General features: G+C 35.1%; 3 protein-coding genes across 3 annotated transcripts; 2 read left to right on the top strand and 1 right to left on the bottom strand.

Moving 5' to 3' along the window:
* Positions 1 to 1,209: 1,209 nt before the first annotated feature.
* Positions 1,210 to 5,876, bottom strand: LOC114385097 (switch-associated protein 70-like). The gene is made up of 10 exons (XM_028345072.1): positions 5,729 to 5,876; positions 5,521 to 5,628; positions 5,195 to 5,256; positions 5,013 to 5,096; positions 4,859 to 4,890; positions 4,683 to 4,764; positions 3,630 to 3,858; positions 2,516 to 2,743; positions 2,055 to 2,347; positions 1,210 to 1,803 (listed from the first exon to the last, which is right to left on the bottom strand). The coding sequence occupies exons 1-10, from the start codon at positions 5,738 to 5,740 to the stop codon at positions 1,461 to 1,463; spliced, it is 1,473 nt and encodes a 490-aa protein (XP_028200873.1). The 5' UTR covers positions 5,741 to 5,876; the 3' UTR covers positions 1,210 to 1,460.
* A 2,378-nt stretch (positions 5,877 to 8,254) lies between these two features.
* LOC114382945 (anaphase-promoting complex subunit 5) lies at positions 8,255 to 19,016 on the top strand. The gene is made up of 20 exons (XM_028342492.1): positions 8,255 to 8,710; positions 9,302 to 9,464; positions 9,638 to 9,759; positions 10,180 to 10,429; positions 10,661 to 10,838; positions 10,943 to 11,021; positions 11,117 to 11,202; positions 11,688 to 11,814; positions 11,978 to 12,010; positions 12,203 to 12,451; positions 13,840 to 13,917; positions 14,013 to 14,275; positions 15,640 to 15,699; positions 15,834 to 15,901; positions 16,211 to 16,316; positions 16,405 to 16,546; positions 17,025 to 17,123; positions 17,420 to 17,684; positions 17,947 to 18,014; positions 18,584 to 19,016. The coding sequence occupies exons 1-20, from the start codon at positions 8,540 to 8,542 to the stop codon at positions 18,743 to 18,745; spliced, it is 2,769 nt and encodes a 922-aa protein (XP_028198293.1). The 5' UTR covers positions 8,255 to 8,539; the 3' UTR covers positions 18,746 to 19,016.
* A 598-nt stretch (positions 19,017 to 19,614) lies between these two features.
* LOC114384704 (4-hydroxyphenylpyruvate dioxygenase) lies at positions 19,615 to 21,923 on the top strand. Its single transcript, XM_028344441.1, has 2 exons — positions 19,615 to 21,105; positions 21,564 to 21,923. Exons 1-2 carry the CDS (start codon positions 19,811 to 19,813, stop codon positions 21,733 to 21,735), a joined length of 1,467 nt encoding a protein of 488 aa, XP_028200242.1. The 5' UTR covers positions 19,615 to 19,810; the 3' UTR covers positions 21,736 to 21,923.
* Positions 21,924 to 22,279: the final 356 nt, after the last annotated feature.

The following is a 22,279-nucleotide window of genomic DNA, read 5'->3' as shown; positions in this document are numbered from 1 at the left end:
TGATTATTTGATTTAATTAACTTTACCCGTCGTGTATAATAACAACTGACCGTAGACATTACATTTACAGAGATTACCAACCCATGACAGAGATTACCAAAAATTAAATCAGGGGAAAATAAACAGCTTATACCAAAAAACAAGGGGGACTAAACCAACCCATGACAGAGATTACCAAAAATTAAATCCCTCGATGAAACCTATAGGAAGGTTTACAAGAGTTGTTTCTATAGAGATAATCTAAAATAAAAGAAGGGGAAAAGTCCCACCAACAAAAATTAGAACTATACACTTCTAAGGCCGTTAACTTATCTGCTTAAGTGCTGTCTTCTCTAAAAATATGGGAGATGCGAAAATTCATCTTATTACGGAGGTTCCAAAGGACCAAGTTAAGAGACTTGCAAGCAAGAGTTACCAAAGTCGAATCACATTCTAACCAAAGGAAATGCCACCCTTTATCATGCGCAAGCTCAATGGCTCTCATGGCTGCCAGCAACTCAGAATGATGGGAGGAGGACACCCCATAGGACTCAACAAAAGCACCAATGAACATACCAAGGGAGTTCCTAAAAACACCACCATTAGTCGCCCTTCCTGGATTGAATATACCACATAAAATTGGGTTGAAATAACACAAACTTGTCCTCAAAATTCATTGGGTCTAATTTAACTTTTTTGGATATATTATGATAGAACAAAACAAAATTTTCATTATATTTCATTTCACTCGAATTAATTAAATAAATAAATATGTAATAAAATTCACTCACTTTCATAATATTTCTTCCACATTTTGCCAATTCAAACGGTATCCTTATATTTCATTTTCATCTAGACGCATACATAACTTCGAAGTCAACACTTTTAACAACGCTCCGATAAATTCGGGTTGGAAATGGGAAGTGATGTGAACACTTAGCAATCCCATCAATGCTGTCTGTGTTTTTGTTTTTTTTTTTGGTGGAAACAAAATAGTTGTTAATACAATAGGTATCCCAGTAAAGGGCATAACTTAGGAGGAGGTGAAAAGAGGGAGTGTCAGGTTGCAACGATTCTAAAGAAAGTCACGCACTAAAGTCCTACTTCAAGTTATTCGTAAAACATTTGTGGGCTTTTTACTAGTCAATTCTTCAATATTTATGATACTCCATCCCATGGGACTCGAAAAAGCTCAGTTGAGTTTAATTGTTGTTGAAGGTCCTCAATTCATTGTGGATAAAAAAAGGGCTCTATTCGTTGATCAAATGTTACATATCACAGATGATTTATCGGTCAGCTCGTGTTGTATTACATTACATTTACATAAGAAAAAAGGTATTCACTTTCAGGGTAGGTCATAACGCAGCTTGATTAGGCAATGATAAAATGAAAACAATATGGTTTACACGATCATCCAACAAAATGGTATACAATGCCTAAAGTTGAAATTTGCTCTATGTTGTATACTTGTGAATAACATATCAGGGTTGATGGAAAGAGTTAGCTCCTTGTTCATGGTGGTGATTGGTTCCAGGCTGGCTAACCACAGGAATATCCAAGCTGCTTCCATCAGTTTCAGGAGCTACTTCCCTTACATCAGCTATCCTCGCCTCTGTAGCCTGAATATCACTCCATTCATTATCTCCAACTGGTTGAATGTTCACCTGATCTGTTGCCATGTGGACTACATTCTCTGCAGGGACGGGGATGGCTCTAGAAACACTCAGGCATGCTTTATCCACATTCTCTTCTGTGGGGTCAACATGCTTTGTATCTGAGCATGACTCTGTCTTCTCAAAAACTTGAGTTGTATCAATGTGTTGCCTGTTGAAAAGAAAAATATCTGCTATGTGAACTTTGGTTTTATGATGCTCCACATTTCATACTGATATTCAAACTCAATGAACTCACGAAAAGGCAAATAAACCATCAAAAGTCTCCTTCCATTTCCCTGTTTCACTAAGTATTGATATATACTATTTCCATCTTTATGTTTAGGTGGGAAAACAGAAGTAGCCAACAAATCTAATTTAACAAAATAAAAAGCAGGGGCAAAAGAAAATAAGGTGTTAGACCTTTGAAGTTGGGCTTTTAGTACATTCACATATGCAAGAAGCTCTTCCTTCTCTTTTAATGCTGCGGATTCTCTCTGAACAGCCTCCCTTATCCTAGTTTCAGCATTTGCTTCTGCAACCCTAACCTTTTCTTCTGCTCTTACTACAGCTGCTTCTAAGATCACATCATGCTCTCTAGCTTTTGCCAGTTCAGAACGCCACATATTTGCTTCCTGAATAGCAGCATCTCTCTGCCTGATTAATTGCTCTCTTTCTTTGCTTAAGCCCACAATCTTTTCTGCAGACTCTTTCAGCTACCCAAAAAAAACAATTTAAGACAAGATGAACATTCAAGACAATATCATTGCAAGTAATACCCGTACATAGTAATAGCTTAGGGTCAATTGTAAAAGCAGTTTAACAAGAATCACTTGAATCATCAGCCAAAAAATATTTTCAAATGAACCAGCCAAATGGCATACCTTCTGTGTAAACAGCTCTTGCTGCTTCTCAGAATCATTATTCAAACGCTCAATTTCTGCACAAGCAATTCTCCGATGCTCATCCATAGTATATGCAGCAGATGCTGCAGCCTCAGCAGCTTCAGCAGTCTCAGAGAGTTTATCTGCTATATCTTTTATAGTTGAATCACGTGCCCGAAGGTCTCGAGACAAATTCTGTAGCTCCTCATCCTTCACTCTAAGTGTTTCCTGTAGAGTGGAGTAGCATCTTCAGAACCGAAAGACCCAAGAAGACAATAAATACCAACATAAAAACATTAAAAAACAAATACATTCTCTATTTATATCCACCATCCTCATTTCCTCTTCAAAATCTTGGCCACTACGCCCCCTCCCCCTTTAATAGATACTATAAGAGAAAAAGTGATATTCCACAATATACTTTCTTCCTTTTTTTTGCTTACATTTCTTTTTCTAAGCAAGTGAACATAAATCATAAGTCTGCAAACGTCAGTTAGCCAAGTAAACAGTGATGAAAAGGGTAGACCTCCCTTAACCCCAAAATCGAAGGAGTAATTCATGCATTTTCAAACAATACCATGACAAGGAAAGACACATTTCTTTGTTTAATACATGACAAAGGCATACAAAGAAGCCTTATCATAATTCAATTTCAACCATATTGTGTATCTTGCCACAACCATTATTTATACAAAAGTACAACAATTAGTTCCAAGCATCACACAATCAAAATTCATAAAAAAAAAAAAAATTAAAATGTTCTAGCTAGTAACTATCTAGTTAAGGGTGCATTTGGTTAAGCTTTGACAAAAAAAACACTTTTATGATATCACTTTTCTTTTTACCTTCTAAGAATAGTACTAAAAAAAATTTCCTCAGAGTTTTAGCTTATTATTAAAAAGTTTAATTAAACTTTTTATCACTGTACATGACACACATGTTTAATCTAGTCCTTGCACAAAAAGAAAAGGTTTCCAAATCAGTCCTTGTATATAAAAGGCTACCAAAAAAAAATTAATAGCTATAACTATGCAGTTCTCTGCAGCACCATCATAAATGCTGAACTATACATTTGAGCACAAGAAAGACAGAATAAACCAGAACTAGATTGTACCTTCATGATTGTTAAATCATCCATAGGACCATCAGTAGTCCTATTATTCATCATTCCCAGAGCATTTCGCAAAGAAATCTGCATTGCTGCTTCAATTTCTTTTGAACATTCCAAGGCTGTTGAATTGGCTGCAGCAACAACTGTTGCAACAGTTCCTAATTTTGTAGAACCATTCCCACTTAAGGAATTCACAGCTTCTTTATGGGCTTTTAGAACCAACTGAGTTGCACTAATGTCAGATGATAAAATAAATCAGACAACAAAATAATTACAGCTATTAGACAGGAAAGCAAGAACACCAGACAAATAATAATTATAATAAATAATAATAAAAGGAACATAAATATAAAGGCTGAACTATGACATGACATTAGTATTCTGCAGGTCTCCCTTTCCAAGCAAATGCCTATTCCAATGAATATAAAAACACACTGTTCAAAAGAGTTAGAAAATTGTGAAGAACTGCAGTTATGACTTGTGAATCCTCAATAATTTGAAGCATGACAAAGTAAACAAAGTTTTGTAAGGAACTAGAAAATAAATGATAAAACTCAAAACAAATGCACTAGTACATTTAGGTTCAAGCATGCAGTATTTCATTTGTAAGCTACACCTCTTTATACACTTTTGAAATACAAAGGGATTATAACATTTATACTAATACATTCGACAACATAAAATAAAAAGGATAAGATTATATTCCTTGGAACTTGGCCCAGAGGGAAATGGGAGATAAAAGTGTGGGATTATATTGAAAAAAATCCAAGTCCTACATCGGTCAGAGATAGTGCCAAAATATAATATATAAGTGAGGGGCAACCCTCATCCCATGAGCTAACTTTTAGGGTTGAGTTAAGCTCAAACCCACATTCTAAGATGTCCTAGATCCATTAAAAGGATTATCCACCATGTTAGTGCCAAAATATAACATATAACATCGGTCAAAGATAATGCCAAAATATAACATATAAGTGAGGGGCAACCCTCACACCATGAGCTAACTTTTTAGGTTGAGTTAGGCTTAAACATGCATTCTAAGATTATAAAACTTACTGTAAAGTTGACACCCATGCTCTAGCTGCACCAGGAGTCTCTGCACAGAGGAAGTAATCCTTTTTCTGTGGTGTCCCAATATCTAAAGAAGGCAATTAAGGTAACAAGCAGAGTGACTTCCATCAATTTGCTACAACCTGATGATTCATAAGTAGTAAATGCGACAAAAAGGATACAAAAGCAGCACCCATCGTACTTTGGAAGCCCGCTGTAATACACAGAAGTAAATAAAAAACCATGTCAGTATAAGAAAATTCATGCAACAAAATTTCATAAAAACATATCTGGAAACTAGGAAAAATAGGCTTATGTTAAAAACACCATTCTTACTGGAAATTCACGGGAGATATGGTGATGGTGCTATTGGCGTCAAATATAATTGTTCCTTTAACAGAAGGTTCATTTCGTCTTATCCTAAGGAAAGGAAAACATTCAAAACAATACAGAAGATCAGTAATCAAAGTGATTTTCCGTTTCCCCACACAAACAGAAACCAATATGCAAACACATACTTGTATTCCATTCTCCCCGTAGTCGGGTCCAAGATGACCCAACGCTCGTTCCATTTTCTCAGCTGTGAACACAAAAGCGATTCTTACATGAACTGGCTTTTTTTTTTTTTTTTTCTAAAAGCATCAATCAATAATATTTGGCTATTCAAACGATTATAAAACACATAACAAAACAGAACGCGTTGGAACTATAAGACGATCAGAACATCGAATAGGAAATTAACAATTGGAATTCGGAAAAAGAAAAATAGTAAAGGCGAAAATAAAGTGAAATTGAAGTGAGAAATAGAAAATAGGTATTGAGATAAAGGGAGTGAATGAATTACGGTTTCAGATCTCTTGAGAAGTGGTCCTTGCAACAGGTTTCTACCGGAAGCGGAAGCGAGCTGGCGCTTGATCTTCTCCAAGCTATTCTCGGTGTTTTCTGCAGCTCGCTGTGTCATTGCAAATTCAGCTCAGTGTCATTAACAGCGATTCAAAAACACACAACACACAACGAGAGTGAGAAAGAGAAGGTGTCGATTGATCAGTTACCGGAGAAGCCATGAGCGGAGATCAAGACTTTCTCGGAAGCTCAAACACAAAGGGTTTTTGGTGATAATGATATTCCCCCAGATTTGCGTTTTCGAGTGTTTGTTTTTTACTTTTTAGAAGAAAATATTGAAAGAAGAATAAAAAGTTTAGGAAATTAAATTATTTAATGGGAAAGACCGGTAGGTTATTTGGCATACTGACTTGCAGTTGTGCAGTTAGCTTCACTTTTTTCTGTGTTGGCCAGGATTAATAATTTTAATGAAATTAATTTTGAATAATGAAATACAATTAAGATTGCATATTTAAATCTATTTTATGGATTTAATTATTCATTTTTATAGTAATTATTTTAAAATTTTACTTAAAATGATTTATATTCAGTTTATAATGTAAAAACTAAAAAAAAATGAATAAAAAGTTTATAATGTAAAAAGCCTTTAACTAAGAGTGTATCAAAATTAAACACTAATTTTATATTAAAAACATGATTTTAAGTTTTTTAAACATTTCCAATGTATATATTTTTACACTATCAATTAAAGTAAGAGTTTGCAGTGATAATATCAATAATTTTACTTGACACTTCTTATTCTCAGTTTGGCTTTCTATTAATAATACATCACTTGGCTTATAAAAAAAATATAAAAAAATTTATGTTATCAATAAACCAGTATTTTAAGATGTGCTGAAAATATATTATTTCATATTACTAGTTTATAATAAACAATAACTTTTAAATGTATAAATTATGTTATGTTATATGTTATAGTTAAAATTCACAATTAATTAATAGTTTTAAACATATAGAGTATATGTTAAATTTATAATAAATAATTTATATTGTGATATAGAAATATTTTGAATTATTGATATAAAGACAAAAAAAATATTTTGAAACAAATAAGATGTTAAAAATAATTCTTAAAAAACGTTTTTATTGAAGAAAAACTCCTATAAACACTTTCGAAAAATTTGAAGAATAGATCTTCCACCCACCCATCCCCTTCACTTTCCACCAACCAAACAAAGTGTATTTTTGTTTTGGTAAAATTAAATTTTAGGAGAAGGAAAATGATGTTTTGGTACAAGACACAAAAAGTTTTAGTTAAAAAAATATTACTAACATTAAGGAAACTAATTTGAAGAAATGTTCAATACTATATAGCATGATTTTCAATGCTACTCTTATCTGGTATATGACACGGTAGGAACAAGCTCATTTGGGAAAACAAGCGTCCAACAGCTTTTCAGATTATTTTTTAATGCTAAACAATATTTGTGTGATTGGACTCAAGCAAAAGGTTTCCATAATTATGCTAATACTGATTAGGAGATTTCTACTCGGATTTCATGTTCTCCTCTCCCTCAAGGATTCGTCAAATGCAACAACATTAATGCCACCTTCCATGTAGATATTAATAGCACTAGTTGGGGCATTTGTTGTAGAGCCAACCAAGGCAATTTCAAAGTTGCCATTTTTTACAGTGAAGGTCAGTTCTTTCCTATTGCCGAAAGGGAGGCCTTGGGCTCGTTGAGAGCCCTCAATTGGTTATTGGAGAATCACTTTTGCAGAGTGATTTTTGAAATGGATAGTAAGCTAGTTGTAGATAAGGTCTATAGTATGACCCAAGATTTTTTTGAGCTTAGTGTCATCATTCAAGAGTGTGCATACATATTCTCCCTCAATCCAAACTATTTGATCTAGTTTATCAAGAGGCAAACAAACTTTGTCACTCATTCCATTGCAAGGGTGGCAACCGATTTTGCCAGTCTCTCAGTTACCTTTTTGTATTCAATAGTTGATCATCAATGGAAGTTCTTAAATTTGCTATTGTAAAAACAAAAAAGTACTTGTATAATTTCAATAGTTTAAACACTATTTAAGAGAGAGGATGATGCTTCAAAAACAAAGTTAATGGTTTATTTTGTTTCTAATTTTCTTATTTAATGAGTGAGATTTTCAACAATATAAATATCTTATTCTCGATATAATTGCTTTACTTTTGTTTACAATTCACAATAAATTTGCTTTGATCTTGAGTCAAAAATCAGGAGTGTCTCTCAAAAACAGTAATCTTGTTCGCAATGCATAATTGTTATTTTTTGGAATAAATATTTTTTATATATTATAAAGATCAAACATGTATTATTCCGTTAAATAGATTGTCTTACTCATGTCATATGAATGTAGTGTAGTTTATACCATTATACCAACCTTTTTAGGTTACAATTCACAATAGATTATTAGTGTGTATATATATATATATATATAAAATCAAATTTATAAAAAAATCTAGGTTAAAATATATTTTTAATTTCTTATCTTTTTATTAAAATTTGTTTTGGTCGTTTATTTTTAAAAATCTTTTATCTCTCAAATTTAAGTCAATATTATTGTTCCAGCAAATGACGAATGAGTAAAAATATATTTTAGCAAAAAACGTATTTTTTTTATCAAAATCAATTATTTTTCCCACCTTTCTCTTTTTCCTATTTCTTCTCCGTCTTTCATTTTTTTTTCTGTTGTGCCATAATATAGGGAGTGGATGTCTGGGTATCATGTGTACTTTTGAATTTAAATACAGAATATCATTTTTCAGTTGGCGCTTTTTCATTGTGCAAAACAAAAACCAAACCCTAGACAAACGCCCACTTACAGTCTCAAATTCATTGACAGCAATACTGGTCCAAGGCCTGCTCCTTCATCCTTCACTTCACTGATCAGGCATCGAATCGAAGTGAACATCACTGTACTCAAGCTGCACAATCAGCTCAGCATTTTGTCAAACAGAAAGCAGGCGAAGATAACTGATGGGTGGGATATTGAAGCAACCCGGCGCGTTTGCAATCACACCGCACAAAGTATCACTCTGCATACTTCTTAAGATCTACGCTCCACCCGCTCAGATATCGGTCCCCTTCCCTTTCGCTTCCGTTGCTCAGCACAATCGCCTTGGCTTGTTCTTATTAGCCCTCACCAAGGTCACCACTTTTTTTTCTTTCATTCTGGACAAATGAAATTGCATTTCAATCAATTCTACCATTTTGAATTTGAATTTGAATTTAAACTTATCACACTCTGGAAGGAGGAATTTTTGGCTCAGTTGTATCGCAGGCAGCTTGTGCTAAATAGTGCTCGTTTTTTTTTTCTTAGCTTCACGCCTTGTCTGTTTTCTCTTACTGGGTTCTCAGTAAATACTTGTAGCAGAAGAAATTAAGAAGGTAGAATGAATTAAACTTTTCGCATAAGTTAAAATTATTATGCATTGGCTAAGTTATAAAAGCTCTCTCATTTAGCTTCTCCAAAGTCCAAAAGCTAATAATTTTAACTTACACATAAGCTAACCTTAACTTATGGGAGAAGCTTAATTCATCTTACCTTCTTACTTTCTCTTATTGAAGAATCTATTCAAACAGGATCTTAGTTATCTTAGGGCGTAGTGCCAGTGGAATGGGCATGTTATTTTAATTATTTTTTAGCATTCCCATATTCTTTGGGATTTTTTTCTAATTCAGTGTTGGATCACACATTTTCTTCATGCTGTTGTGTTGAAAATGTTGTTAATAATGCAGTCCTGCGATGATATCATGGAGCCAAAATTGGATGAACTCATCCATCAATTGAGAATGATGAGCCAAAACTGGGAGGCTTCCTGGGTTATTGATCAGTTGATGAGCAGACTATCATCTCTGTCATCACCTGATGATTTGTTTAATTTTTTTAGCGATATACGAGGTGAGTTTAACAGCTTTAATATTTGCTAGCCTTTGACCTTTTTTTTATATGTTATGTCTTGTTTGATTCCCTCTTTTATCCTTTTATTTTACTTGCAAGTTGCATCGCTTTTGGTTATTGCTTATAACGATAGATCAAATTTTCATATTTACTGATAGTAAAATGTGGTTCAGGAATACTTGGGGGTCCTGATTCAGGTGCTGTGGAAGATGACCAGGTTATTTTGGACATGAACAGTAACCTGGGGATATTTCTTCGGCGTTGTGTTCTTGCTTTTAACTTGCTATCGTTTGAGGTATGATGTTTTGCACATTCTTAAGATGGTTTAAATTGATCATTGTTTGAATGTTTATATGATCATTATCCATGTCAAAAAAAAATGGGGGAAAGAAGGTGAAGTTGTCTTCTTTGAAGCTCCATAATATTGCTAGGTGCTTCTAAGAAAGTATTGTTGTCTGAAGTAAACTCTAAATGATACCTTTGAATGAGTTTGCATTGATATTACTAAAATTCGTGGAGTGGGGCTCAGCACCTGTTATCCTTTGTTTTCATGATGAGCATGTTGCTAGTAGGAATTTAATATACAATTTTGAGTCTCTGGTTAATTTTTTTTTCTTACTCTTTTCTCATATGCTTAGTTTATATGTGTAATTTTCACTTTTCTTCTTTAGAATCAAATCTTATCCTCCTCATAACCTCTAATTTGGGTGTCCAGGGTGTATCTCATCTCTTGACAAACCTCGGGATCTATTGTAAAGAAGAATTCTCAAATTGTCCTTCCTATGAGGAACACGGTTTAGATGATTCTAGTAGTAATCTGGAGACATATTCAGAATATGAGAATATGGACCTGGAGAACTTTGTCTATGAAAAGGTTTCAGAAGAAATTGAAGCAAGAAAGGAGGCTAGTGAAATTGTTCCATTCCATCTTCATACACACAACACTCTTCTGAGTTTAGTTGATGGTATAAGCATCTAATTTAATTGGGCTGCTCTTTTAGTGTTTTCTGTAGTTTTGAAAGCACTCAAAAAATCTAGACCAGGATATTTAACCAATTTTCCAAATCCCTGTTTTCTGTTTCTACAGTTTATCCTGCACTTCTCTTTTGGGTTTCTCTTTTTATGCCTTGCATTTGGAAACACTGTTTGACACAATGACAAAACTTCACTGATAATGTTGGAACTCACATGCACAGATATTGATGTGCCTGCTGATTCAGTATCCAAACAGAGTGAGAAAGTTAGAGTAGCTAGTCCATATGGGGACCCTTCAAGTAACATGCTGCGAGATGTTGATCACAGCAGCCCGGTATTTCTGCGGACAAACTGGCAGGTACAAGGGTACTTACAGGAGCAAGCTCATACCATTGAAAAGTAACAACTTGTAAACTTAGAACTTTGCTGATTTTTTTTATAAAAATTAACTGTAACAGTGCATGCAATTATATTAAATTTCAAGTTTTATTCATATATTGCAGGAATGGTAGTGCTGTATCTTTCAATGGGCTTGAAATCATTCTACGGCAACTACAAAAGTTGGCACCTGAACTGCATCGGGTAAGTTTATTAGATTTTTTTAATACCATTCCTTCAATATATTAGATTTTTTCATTAAATTCTTTGCTGAGAGTTTGACTTTCACCTCAATCCAGGTTCACTTTTTAAGCTACTTGAATGGTCTTTCTCATGATGATTATATTTCTGCTTTGGAGAATCTTCATTGCTATTTTGATTACAGGTAATTCAGCGGTTATTTCTTTATTCAATCTCTTTGACGGCATTGCCAATGTTTGGGTTCATTTGATGACTAATTACATATAAAGCAAGCAGAAATAATTCATCATTCATTTGTGGCAGTTCATTATCAATGGATATTCATTGCTACCTCAATAAACACAGTTGACTCTCATCCAACAAAATTGTTAACATTGCTAGTCTGTTTGCATGCTACTGAAGGCAACTATTACCTTGCCTGCATTCTACTTTTTTCTAATAACCTTATTCTCTTCATCTTCAATTTGACATTAAAGTTTCCCTACATATGCAATTGTAAACCTTTTCCTTCATCCATAGATTTTGTCTTTTGCTTTGAATTATAGATCTCATAACTATATTTGTCCTGTGCTCATACCCTTAAGGGTTGAGTGACTTAATAGCCAATAAAAAGGATAGAGGAACATTATGTTCTGCAACTGAACTGGTCTGTTATTTGTTGGACAAAAGTGCAGGGACTGAAGGATTTGATTATATTCCTTCAGTTAGTGGTAATGGCTTTGGAAGATATGAAATTGGTTTATTATGTTTGGGGATGATGCATTTTCACTTTGGGCATCCAAAGCTGGCTTTAGAGGTAAAAAAATTTAGCATTTTGATTTTGATACGTGCTCAGCATTCTACCTTTTCTAATCCTCAAGGCTTCTATAATTTGTATTATTTTATACTCCACTAGTCATTAAGCTAATATAATACTATACACTTTTTTGGTGTCACTTATATTGGTTTGTTATGTTTAGGTTTTGTCGGAGGCAGTTCGTGTTTCTCAGCAGGTAATCATATAAAAATAAGCTTTATTTATTAAATAAAATTGTGAACATGTATTCACCAATTATTTGCAAAACCTAAGCTGACAAATGTTGCCTGTGCATGCTATGCTACAAGGGGTACATGGCAACATAAATGTTGTTGGCAAATATTTCCAGATGTTGTGCTGTAAAAACTGACAATTTTCATTTGTGCAGCAAAGTAATGATACCTGTCTTGCATATACTTTAGCAGCTATTTCAAACTTGCTGTTTGAAAATGGCATCTCAAGTACAGCTGCGACACTAGGATCGTCATACTCACCTTTTACAAGTATAGGTATTTCGCTCTCTGTTCAGCAACAATTGTTTGTTCTCTTGAGAGGTTCTTTAAAGAGAGCAGAAAGTTTAAAGTTAAAACGGTTGGTGGCTTCCAATCATCTGGCAATGGCCAAATTTGATCTAACGGTAATGAAATTTGCTGACTACTTTAAACTAAACACTCTCTTTATACTGCCAGTACTTTATGAATCCTAAGCAATAATGTAAAATCTTTGTTGTGGCTTTAGCTTCTTAAAATATTCAAGCCTCAAATATATTGACCTGTTAATATAAGAATATAGGAGAGACATGGAATTGTGCAAATTCCAGATAATCAAGTTCATGAGTCACACTGTGGAACATGAGAAAGAGTTATCGTGAGTTGATTAAGATGAGACCTGCATTTGAGAGTGTTTGGGTTTATGCCAGGGAGGTTATGTCTACAGCAGGGTGTGATGTATCTATACTGAAGGAAACAAAAAGATCCTTGCATAGTCATCATTGAGATAGATAGAGTATATGCTAGGATGGCACTAGAAGTCTCATGGAAGGCTTTAGCAGAGGATTGACTTTGAATCCATATTAATGTTAAATGGATTGTAATACAGTTTTGTATGTGGTACTGGACTTTCCTTGATATCTGATTGGTTAGCTATTTAGGATTGAAATTTGATCATGATACATTTACTTCAATCTATCATTAAGTTTGAACCCTAGTACCCTACCAAGCAAGAAATCATTTTTTGGGGTGGGAAAAATGTTGCTGTCCCTGAAAGGATCGGGTCCCTAAATCTGTCATTTGATCTATATCTTAGGTACAAACTCCGTATTTTATTCTCTCAAGTCTCAGCACATGCTACTGTTCTTGTTTCTATTGCTACCATGTTGAATCAGAGCGCTGCTTTGAGCATTTCGGGTTGCAAACAAACAATCACTTTTTTGAGATTGAACATTCCCAAATGTGGGATAAAACATAAAAGGGATATAAGCATAATAGGTTGCACTTTCCATTATTCCATCAGTTTACCTTGGTATTGGATGTAGTTATTGGGCACATTGAATAGCTAGTGCCTTAGTGTATGCTTTATGCAGTACATGACAGACATGGTTGTAGTTGATGAGTTGAGAGAAAGAATGAATTCTAAACTTGAGTCATGGAGAGTAGCTTTGAAATGAAAAGATTTTTGGGTAAGTAGGAGTGACAGAGAGAGACACAATGTGTGAAATACAAGTTCAATGAGACTCAACTTGAGTGAACAATTTCTTGACGATGAAAATTAGGGATCGGATAGATCATACTCGATGTCGCACGGTTTAGGTGTCTTGAAATATGACCATAATTCTAATAAATTTTAGTACCTCATTTGTTAAAGTTGAATCCATAGCCCATGTATCTTACATATCATCATTATTTTTCTTATATAAGTTATTTCAAGCCCTACCAACTTAAATTAGATTTTAAGTCCTGTTAGTGAGTACTGAAACTTGAAATTTGTCTTATGCCATTTTACATCATGGTAATATCTTGATTGCAGCATGTACAGCGGCCCTTGCTATCATTTGGTCCAAAAACTTCCATGAAGCTCAGTACTTGCCCCGTTAATGTTTGCAAGGTTGTAGAAATCTTTGTGATTATTCTATGGTGACAGTTTCAGAACACAAGAATTAAATTCTGTACTTAATCTATTTCTTCTTATATGGCTGGCAGGAAATTCGGTTGAGTTCTCATCTTATTAGTGATTTTAGCTATGAGAGTTCTGCAATGACAATTGATGGTGCCTTTAGTACAGCTTGGCTTAGGAATTTACAAAAGCCGACGGGTTCTCTTGTTTTGTGTCAAGAGAATGGATCTGGCAACAGTTCTAATGCTTCCCAATTCATTGCACAACCAACCTCAATTCCTGGATCTGTGTTGCAAGTATTGGGTTTGTCTTATATACTTCGTGCAACTGCATGGGAGTTATATGGAAGGTAAAGTTGCTATTTGTGTTGATATATGTTTATATGAAATTATGAATTAAGGTTACACTAATTATTGTTCTATCTTTTTTTTTGGAAATTGCCAACTAACATGGTATAATTGATTAAAATTTCATTGCTTTAAGGCTAATCTATTAATAAAAGAAAAAAAAAATTGCTGTAACAAGCTGCCATTGCTTTTCTTGTATTTTATTTTTTTCTGTTTTTAAAATGAGAGTCTAACTTTTACTGAATTTTAATCCATATATCAATGTTCTATTATGTTAAAATCTTGAATGTAGCTGTTATTTATTTGGCACCAACAACTACTCCTTCCCTTTGCAATATAATTATAGGTCGAGACTTATTGGCTGTGTTAGCCATATCAATTGTTGGGAAAGGTGGGAAAGATTATTCATGGGTCAGAATGCTTGAATGTAAAAAATGGAAGTGGGGATGTAAAAATAGGGCCAAAACTTGGAATAAATATATAGTAAAGGAACTAATAAATTGGAAAGATGTTACACACAAGCACACCCTCTGCTAAGAGATGAGATAGTTGGTTTTATTGGAGCATTTATGTATGGGTGAGTACAAGTGTGGTAATGAATGCAAAAGATGAACACTCATGGCCTGAATGAATTTTTGGAAAGACATTATCCTTTCAGTCTCTCTTCTATTGCAACTATTTTCTTAATCTTGGATTGATTTTCAGTCAGATGATTTTCTTTCTCAGTACCCATCAAAAACATTTTAATAGTATTGTGCCATTCTGTGTAGTTCTTCATGTCAAGCTTCTGAGAAGTGACTATTTTTCCTTTTTATGGAACCAAAGTTCAAAAGAGGAAAATTATCCACTTTAATTAAAGACAAAATTAGAGAGAGAGAGAGAGAGATTCATACACATACTTACACACATCTCTGTAATATTATATTCTTAAAATAAATTAGCAGTTATTTCTATTTATAATTCATTAGTAAAAGTAAAACATTTTAGTTGCTATTAAGGTCTTGCTTACCAAACATTCAGAAGCAAATTTTCACCCAATTTTTTCTATTTTAGGGTTTAATCAGGTGAACTATGGTTTTCAAACACAGATAGATAAATCATAAGGGTAGACTAGACACCATCTTGACAAAATTCCTTAAGCCCTGGTTTTGTTTTATTTTTGCGAAAGTTATGGTTATAAATAAAAAGGCAGATTGCATGCTTTGTCTTTGCAGTTTTTACATATTCGTTTTGTTTTAATTATTTTTCATCATTTGGGGTGATTAAAGATATAGTTCTTGTTTCTAATTTTTGTGTTTTTTTTAATATCTTGAAAGTTTGCTGTATGTATTTCACAATCTGATTTTTTTTTTCCAATTGTTATTAGCTCACCACTGTCTCGCATAAATGCGCTGGTGCATGCAACTCGCTTTGCTGATGCATCAAGGTAGTTTCTGAGCTGAATATATTACAGAGATCACATTCTAAGCTGCTATTATCACCTTTGTTTATTATGAAAAATAACTGTATCACCACCGTTTTGTTAAATTTTTCTGTTGAATTATCTTTTGGTTTCCCCAGCTCATCAGATGCAGCATTAGCATATGTAAAGCTCATTCAACATTTAGCAGTATCTAAAGGATACAAAGGTCAGATTGGTTGCATAAAATTGAATATTGTATGTGATTGTTTTCACATTTGCATTTGTTTTATCTTGTTTCTGTACTTTTGCTAATAGTTTGTAAGTTGCCAGAGTAACTTTTTATAAAAAAATAATATGATAAATTCAACTTAATGGCAATTATTTGCTGTGCAAATTGCATTTCATTAATACAGAGTTATCTTTTTCTTCATTAAGATTGTTGATAGTGGATAGAAATGTCCACTATCACCCATTCGAGTTCCTTACCTTTTATCCCTCTTATTGTTCTGACTTATTCCTTTTTCTCTGTTTCTAGAGGCCTTTTTCGCCCTTAAAATAGCAGAAGAGAAGTTTCTATCTGTCTCAAAATCTCAAATCTTACTGCTAAAGTTGCAGCTGCTTCATGAGCATGCTTTACATCGGTAAGTTGCCTAGTTCATTTGTTGTATTAAGAATCTTGAATTGTGTTAGCATCTGCAATTTCAGCTCACTTAATTGAGCACCATGTAGTGGACAATTAAAGCTAGCCCAGAAACTGTGTGATGAACTTGGTGTTTTGGCATCACGAGTAACTGGTGTAGATATGGAACTAAAGACAGAAGCAAGCCTTCGCCATGCTCGTACATTGCTTGCAGCAAATCAATTCCGAGAGGTTTTTTTTAGTCTTCTTCTATGTACTAAATATTAAACTATATACAGAAAATCATTCACACACTATTCACAATTTGATTCTTGAATTTATACTGCATATGTTACTATTGTTCTTTTGTTGGAAACATGGGATCATACTCTTTAAATATATTCTGTTTTACCAAGAGTCCTTGTACTATATCATTTGAAAAAAAAGCCTTAGGGTTTGAACAAGGGATCATACCCTTTGAGTATATTCTGTTAAGTGTCCTTGTATTGTATCATTTGGCAAAAGCATAGGATTTGTAGATTTCAAGCATGCTGTATGCAATGCTGTTATTGTTATGTATTAAAGTACAGTATGTGACTTAGCTTCCTTGCCCCATAAGGAGACAAAAGGGTGAAATCAACCACTGTTACCTAACAGTTGAACAATTAAAAAATTTACTGTTTAAAATCTGTATAGATTGTTTTTAATTTTCATATGATGATTCTTTCAGGCAGCTGCTGTGGCACACTCCCTCTTCTGTATGTGCTACAAATACAATCTTCAAGTTGAGAATGCTTCAGTTCTTCTTTTACTTGCTGAGATTCACAAGGTAAATTATCATAGTCTGACATACTTGTTAGTTTCATGTGGTGTGGATCAACTATCAAACACTTTTTTGTTTTGATAATAAAAAATATGGATCAAGCCATCTTGAATGAAATTCTTTTTTATTTCATTTTGCTTTATCTGTATGATCATTTTTTTTTCTTTTCTTTTTAATGCTTGATCTATGTATCATCCTAAATTACTGGCAATCTACTACATTGTCCCAACCCTAGCTTTCACATTGTTGTGTTCTCTACTTTTTTTTTTACTTTAAAGCCTTCTTTCATTTGTTTTTATCAGAAATCAGGCAATGCAGTTCTTGGTCTTCCATATGCTTTAGCAAGCCTCTCATTTTGCCTCTCATTTAACTTGGACCTTCTAAAAGCTTCAGCCACACTTACTCTAGCTGAGTTGTGGCTCTCTCTTGGATCAAGCCATGCAACAAGGGCTCTAAACCTTATCCATGGAGCTTTCCCAATGATTCTTGGTCATGGTGGTTTGGAACTCCGCTCCCGTGCCTTTATTGTTGAAGCAAAATGCTATCTGTGTGATTCAAACTTCAATGGTATGTCACTGTAAATAGTTGATGTTAAACTATGCTCTTCAAATTTGTTGTCTATCTACATATATTTAAACATATGCTGTTTTTGCAAGTATTTCAATACAATAGCCAAATTTCTGATTCTGTAAAAGATAATAATCAAATAGGGGGAAAATAGTTTCCCCACATTTTCATCAATAGTTTTCTGAGGGTGTTGATCCTTTTTCTCTCCCCTTGTTGGGGCTTTAACTGAATCTTACTTGACTGATTTGAATTTCTTTTTCAGTCTTTGAAAATTATGAGATTGTGATAGATTCATTGAGACAAGCATCTGAAGAACTCCAACTTTTGGAGGTAAGCAAACTTTCTGCCTTTTAATCTTTTGTGTAATCCCTTGTGAGAGGAAGAAAAATGAGAGTTCATGTGAACGAATCTGTGTCTTGACTACACAGTGGAGACTCTTATTTATAATTAGAACTGCAAATACAGTAGATAATTGTCATATAATTATACAACTCATAATATCCCTAATTTACAATACTTCTTTTACACAATATATTACATAATTACAAGCTTCCGAACAGTTTTCATTGGTCCTTTTTCATTTGTAAGCCTTTTTGCTGCATCTCTGCTTCCCGCCAAAGTTCACTTGGATACATGATTGCATGCTTGTGATAGATGCTAGAGTTGTGTAAAGCGTAAAATGAAGTAGGGATGACTGTCGCAATGAAAAACCAGTGCAAACCAAAAGCAGAGGCATACATTATATTCGGGCATATAGATACTGGATAAATGTTTATCAAATTGATTTTATGGGGTCTTAATACTTGCAAGATTTATGTTGTGATGGTGAAAGCTCACTAGTCTTAATACACCCAAATCCCCTTCTATTGCTTTTTATTTAAGATTTGATTTTCTTGCAGTTTCATGAACTGGCAGCTGAAGCTTTCTATCTGATGGCCATGGTATATGACAAACTGGGGCAATTAGAAGAAAGGGAAGAAGCTGCAGCTTCATTTCAGAAACATATTTTGGCTCTCCGCAATCCTCAAGATGAGGATGATCCTCTTGTTAGTGTGTTTTGATTGTTCTTTATAGTTTATACCTAATTTTATCTATATAAGCTTATTAAATTAAATTTATGTGCAATAGTGACCCCTGATCTTCTGTAATTATCATTCAATAGCTGTAGTCATTTTGTTTCCAATTGTAACCGTAGCCAAGATGTACGGTGGCATAAACCTTGGAGATATTTTGTTCTCTCTTCCCTTCATAGAGGACAACCTTCATGTAATGGACATACTAACGACAATTAAATTATTTATCATTTTAAAAGATTAAATATTTTTTCTTAAATTATTCCTGTGCTTTAAAATTCTTGACAGAAAATTTAAAATTAGACATTTGTACCATTAGAGAAAAACTGTGGGACTCATTTGTTTATTAGATTATTTCAGCTAGCAACTGACTCTCTTGTACATTTCATTTTTACATTCCTTTAATTATGCATCATTAACAGTAGTAGATTGCATCTCTTAAAAAAAAAATTAGATTGCAGTATTGCCTTGGAAATATGGAATTACAATGTCAAAATATTTTAACGAATAACGATGCGTAGCTTAAAGTTCAAGACACAATTTTAACGTTATATAGTGCATCAATGTTTGAAATTTTAGTGTATAAATAACGTATTTTTGATAATATTTTTTACACAACAATCCTCTTAAATTTTCTTATCTTATTTCATTTAACCGTTCTCTTAAATTGTCTTATCTTTTTTACACACAAATGAATCCCAATAAACATGGTTGGGATTTATTTGAGTTCTTAACTTTAGGAACCAAATATATAATAATTTTTTTTTTAAAAAAAAAAAGAAGATAAATATAGAAGAAAAGGATGTGATAAAGGCAAGAGAAGCGTGTGAACAAGAGAGAGACGAATCTAGGTGGATTTGACGTACGTTGAATGAATGTTGAATATAAGTAATAACGCTGAGGCTGTAGGTGTGGGTAATAAAAAAAGAGAGAAGCCGCATCAACATCATCCAATATATGGACGTTAAAAGAGCGTCGTAATCCATTTCCATTTCTCATCTATCTTCACTTCCTCGTCCTCATCCTCATCCACCTATTCTAAAACCAGACGCAATGCCCATGTACACTCCATCACTCTCCGCACCCTCCTCCAATCACATTCAACCAAGTGTCACACTCCCCTTATATATCACAACCACCAAGCTCAATCTCAAGCAGCAGCATCACACCACACCAATGCCAATACCCATGTGCAACGAAATTCAAGCCCAAGCCCAAGCCCAAGCCCAACCTGGGTTTAAGCTCGTCGGTTTCAAAAACTTCGTCCGAACCAATCCTAAGTCGGACCGCTTTCAAGTCAACCGCTTCCACCACATCGAGTTCTGGTGCACCGATGCCACCAACGCCTCCCGCCGATTCTCTTGGGGACTTGGAATGCCTATTGTGGCAAAATCTGATCTCTCCACCGGAAACCAAATCCACGCCTCCTACCTCCTCCGCTCCGGCGACCTCTCCTTCCTCTTCTCCGCTCCTTACTCTCCCTCTCTCTCCGCCGGCTCCTCCGCTGCCTCCTCCGCCTCCATTCCCAGTTTCGACGCCGCCACCTGCCTTGCCTTCGCTGCCAAACACGGCTTCGGCGTCCGCGCCATCGCCTTGGAAGTCGCCGACGCGGAAGCCGCTTTCAGCGCCAGCGTCGCGAAAGGAGCCGAGCCGGCGTCGCCGCCGGTTCTCGTCGACGATCGCACCGGCTTCGCGGAGGTGCGCCTCTACGGCGACGTGGTGCTCCGCTACGTCAGCTACAAGGACGCCGCGCCGCAGGCGCCACACGCAGATTCGTCGCGGTGGTTCCTGCCGGGATTCGAGGCCGCGGCGTCGTCGTCTTCGTTTCCGGAGCTGGACTACGGGATCCGGCGGCTGGACCACGCCGTCGGGAACGTTCCGGAGCTGGCGCCGGCGGTGAGGTACCTGAAAGGCTTCAGCGGATTCCACGAGTTCGCGGAGTTCACCGCGGAGGACGTGGGAACGAGCGAGAGCGGGTTGAACTCGGTGGTTCTGGCGAACAACTCGGAGACGGTGTTGCTGCCGCTGAACGAGCCGGTTTACGGAACGAAGAGGAAGAGCCAGATTGAGACGTATTTGGAACACAACGAAGGTGCTGGTGTGCAGCACCTTGCGCTTGTTACTCACGACATCTTCACCACACTGAGAGAGATGAGAAAGCGAAGTTTCCTTGGTGGATTTGAGTTCATGCCTTCTCCTCCTCCCACCTATTACGCCAACCTCCACAACCGTGCCGCTGATGTGTTGACCGTTGACCAGATTAAGCAGTGTGAGGAGCTTGGGATTCTTGTTGACAGAGATGATCAGGGCACTCTGCTTCAGATTTTCACTAAGCCTGTTGGGGACAGGTTCTTCATTTTCTGCTTCTTTTTTTTTTTGTTTTTTTAATCCCTGCTAAACAACTTTATTATAACTCTCACATTCTATTAGCCTAGCCTTGATGACTATTAATTTACGTTAAACTGTGCTTTTTATTCTCCTACTTTGTTAGTTTTTTTTTATATAAAATTTTAATTTTTCAATTATAACTTTCAATAATTAACAAATGATGTACAGTATAGTGTTATGTCAGAATGGATGTACTTGATGTAGCAGTTCATCAGAGTGTTTCCCTCTACAAATTGTACTTTTGTCCCTTTCCTGACATAAAGTTTACGACATTGAAAAAATTGATAGATAAAAGTGCAATTTATTTATCTTCCGCTTTGAACTGATTGAAAGTGGTAAAAGTTAGATTAACAATTTGACAGTGTTTGTGTGTTGGAGGGTGGTGATTAGTTAAATGTGTTTTGTGTTGAATTGACAGGCCAACGATATTCATAGAGATAATTCAGAGGATCGGGTGCATGGTGGAGGATGAGGAAGGGAAGGTGTACCAGAAGGGTGCATGTGGGGGTTTTGGGAAAGGCAATTTTTCTGAGCTTTTCAAATCCATTGAAGAATATGAGAAGACTTTGGAAGCTAAAAGAACCGCGTAAGCACATTGGAAGAACACAAATACTCCTTTGTTGAAATGATTAATGAGGAATCAATGTGGCATAGGGTGTTTATACTCTATAATACATAGTAGAATTACAATGATAGTGTCCTCCCTTGTATGAAAATGAAATCACAGAAACTTTTATGGATAGTATTTTTCTATTAAATACTTTGAGAGATTACTTGATTTGTTTCCTCTGACGGATACGAGGCGTCCCCAAGTACAACTTTATCTGCCTCTCTGCTTGTGAAGTGCACTTTGGGGGATTCCATGAGTAACTCATCTTGAATCTCCCTGTTCCACAGCATCCCACTTTTTGCAACATCATATCAGATAACAGCATAATAATATGAAGAGGATGAACTTTTTTGAGTGTATGAGTGAAAGGAAAAGATACAGAGAAAGAAAATGACAGATGTAATAAATAATATAATGGAAAATAAAAAGAAATAAAAAAATGAAAATGATAATGAGTATATGATGATTATAACTAGTAATAATAGGTCGGTTTCATGCTATTTAACATAATTTTTTAGGGAAAA

This window comes from Glycine soja, chromosome 14 (assembly GCF_004193775.1).
Source record: "Glycine soja cultivar W05 chromosome 14, ASM419377v2, whole genome shotgun sequence".
Taxonomy (NCBI): domain Eukaryota; kingdom Viridiplantae; phylum Streptophyta; class Magnoliopsida; order Fabales; family Fabaceae; genus Glycine; species Glycine soja.
Note: the sequence above shows the minus strand (reverse complement) of the source record. Positions and strands in the feature narration are given on the sequence as shown.

Excerpts from the sequence above, each read along its gene's own strand:
- LOC114382945 (XM_028342492.1), top strand. The coding sequence starts at position 8,540 with ATGGGTGGGATATTGAAGCAACCCGGCGCGTTTGCAATCACACCGCAC. Across the intron at positions 8,711-9,301 it reads TCTTATTAGCCCTCACCAAG|TCCTGCGATGATATCATGGA; the intron begins GTCACCACTTTT and ends TTAATAATGCAG. Across the intron at positions 11,203-11,687 it reads CATTGCTATTTTGATTACAG|TGCAGGGACTGAAGGATTTG; the intron begins GTAATTCAGCGG and ends GTTGGACAAAAG.
- LOC114385097 (XM_028345072.1), bottom strand. Across the intron at positions 5,097-5,194 it reads ACGGGGAGAATGGAATACAA|GATAAGACGAAATGAACCTT; the intron begins GTATGTGTTTGC and ends TCCTTTCCTTAG. Across the intron at positions 4,891-5,012 it reads ATATCTCCCGTGAATTTCCA|CGGGCTTCCAAAGTACGATG; the intron begins GTAAGAATGGTG and ends TGTGTATTACAG.
- LOC114384704 (XM_028344441.1), top strand. The coding sequence starts at position 19,811 with ATGCCCATGTACACTCCATCACTCTCCGCACCCTCCTCCAATCACATT. Across the intron at positions 21,106-21,563 it reads ACTAAGCCTGTTGGGGACAG|GCCAACGATATTCATAGAGA; the intron begins GTTCTTCATTTT and ends TTGAATTGACAG.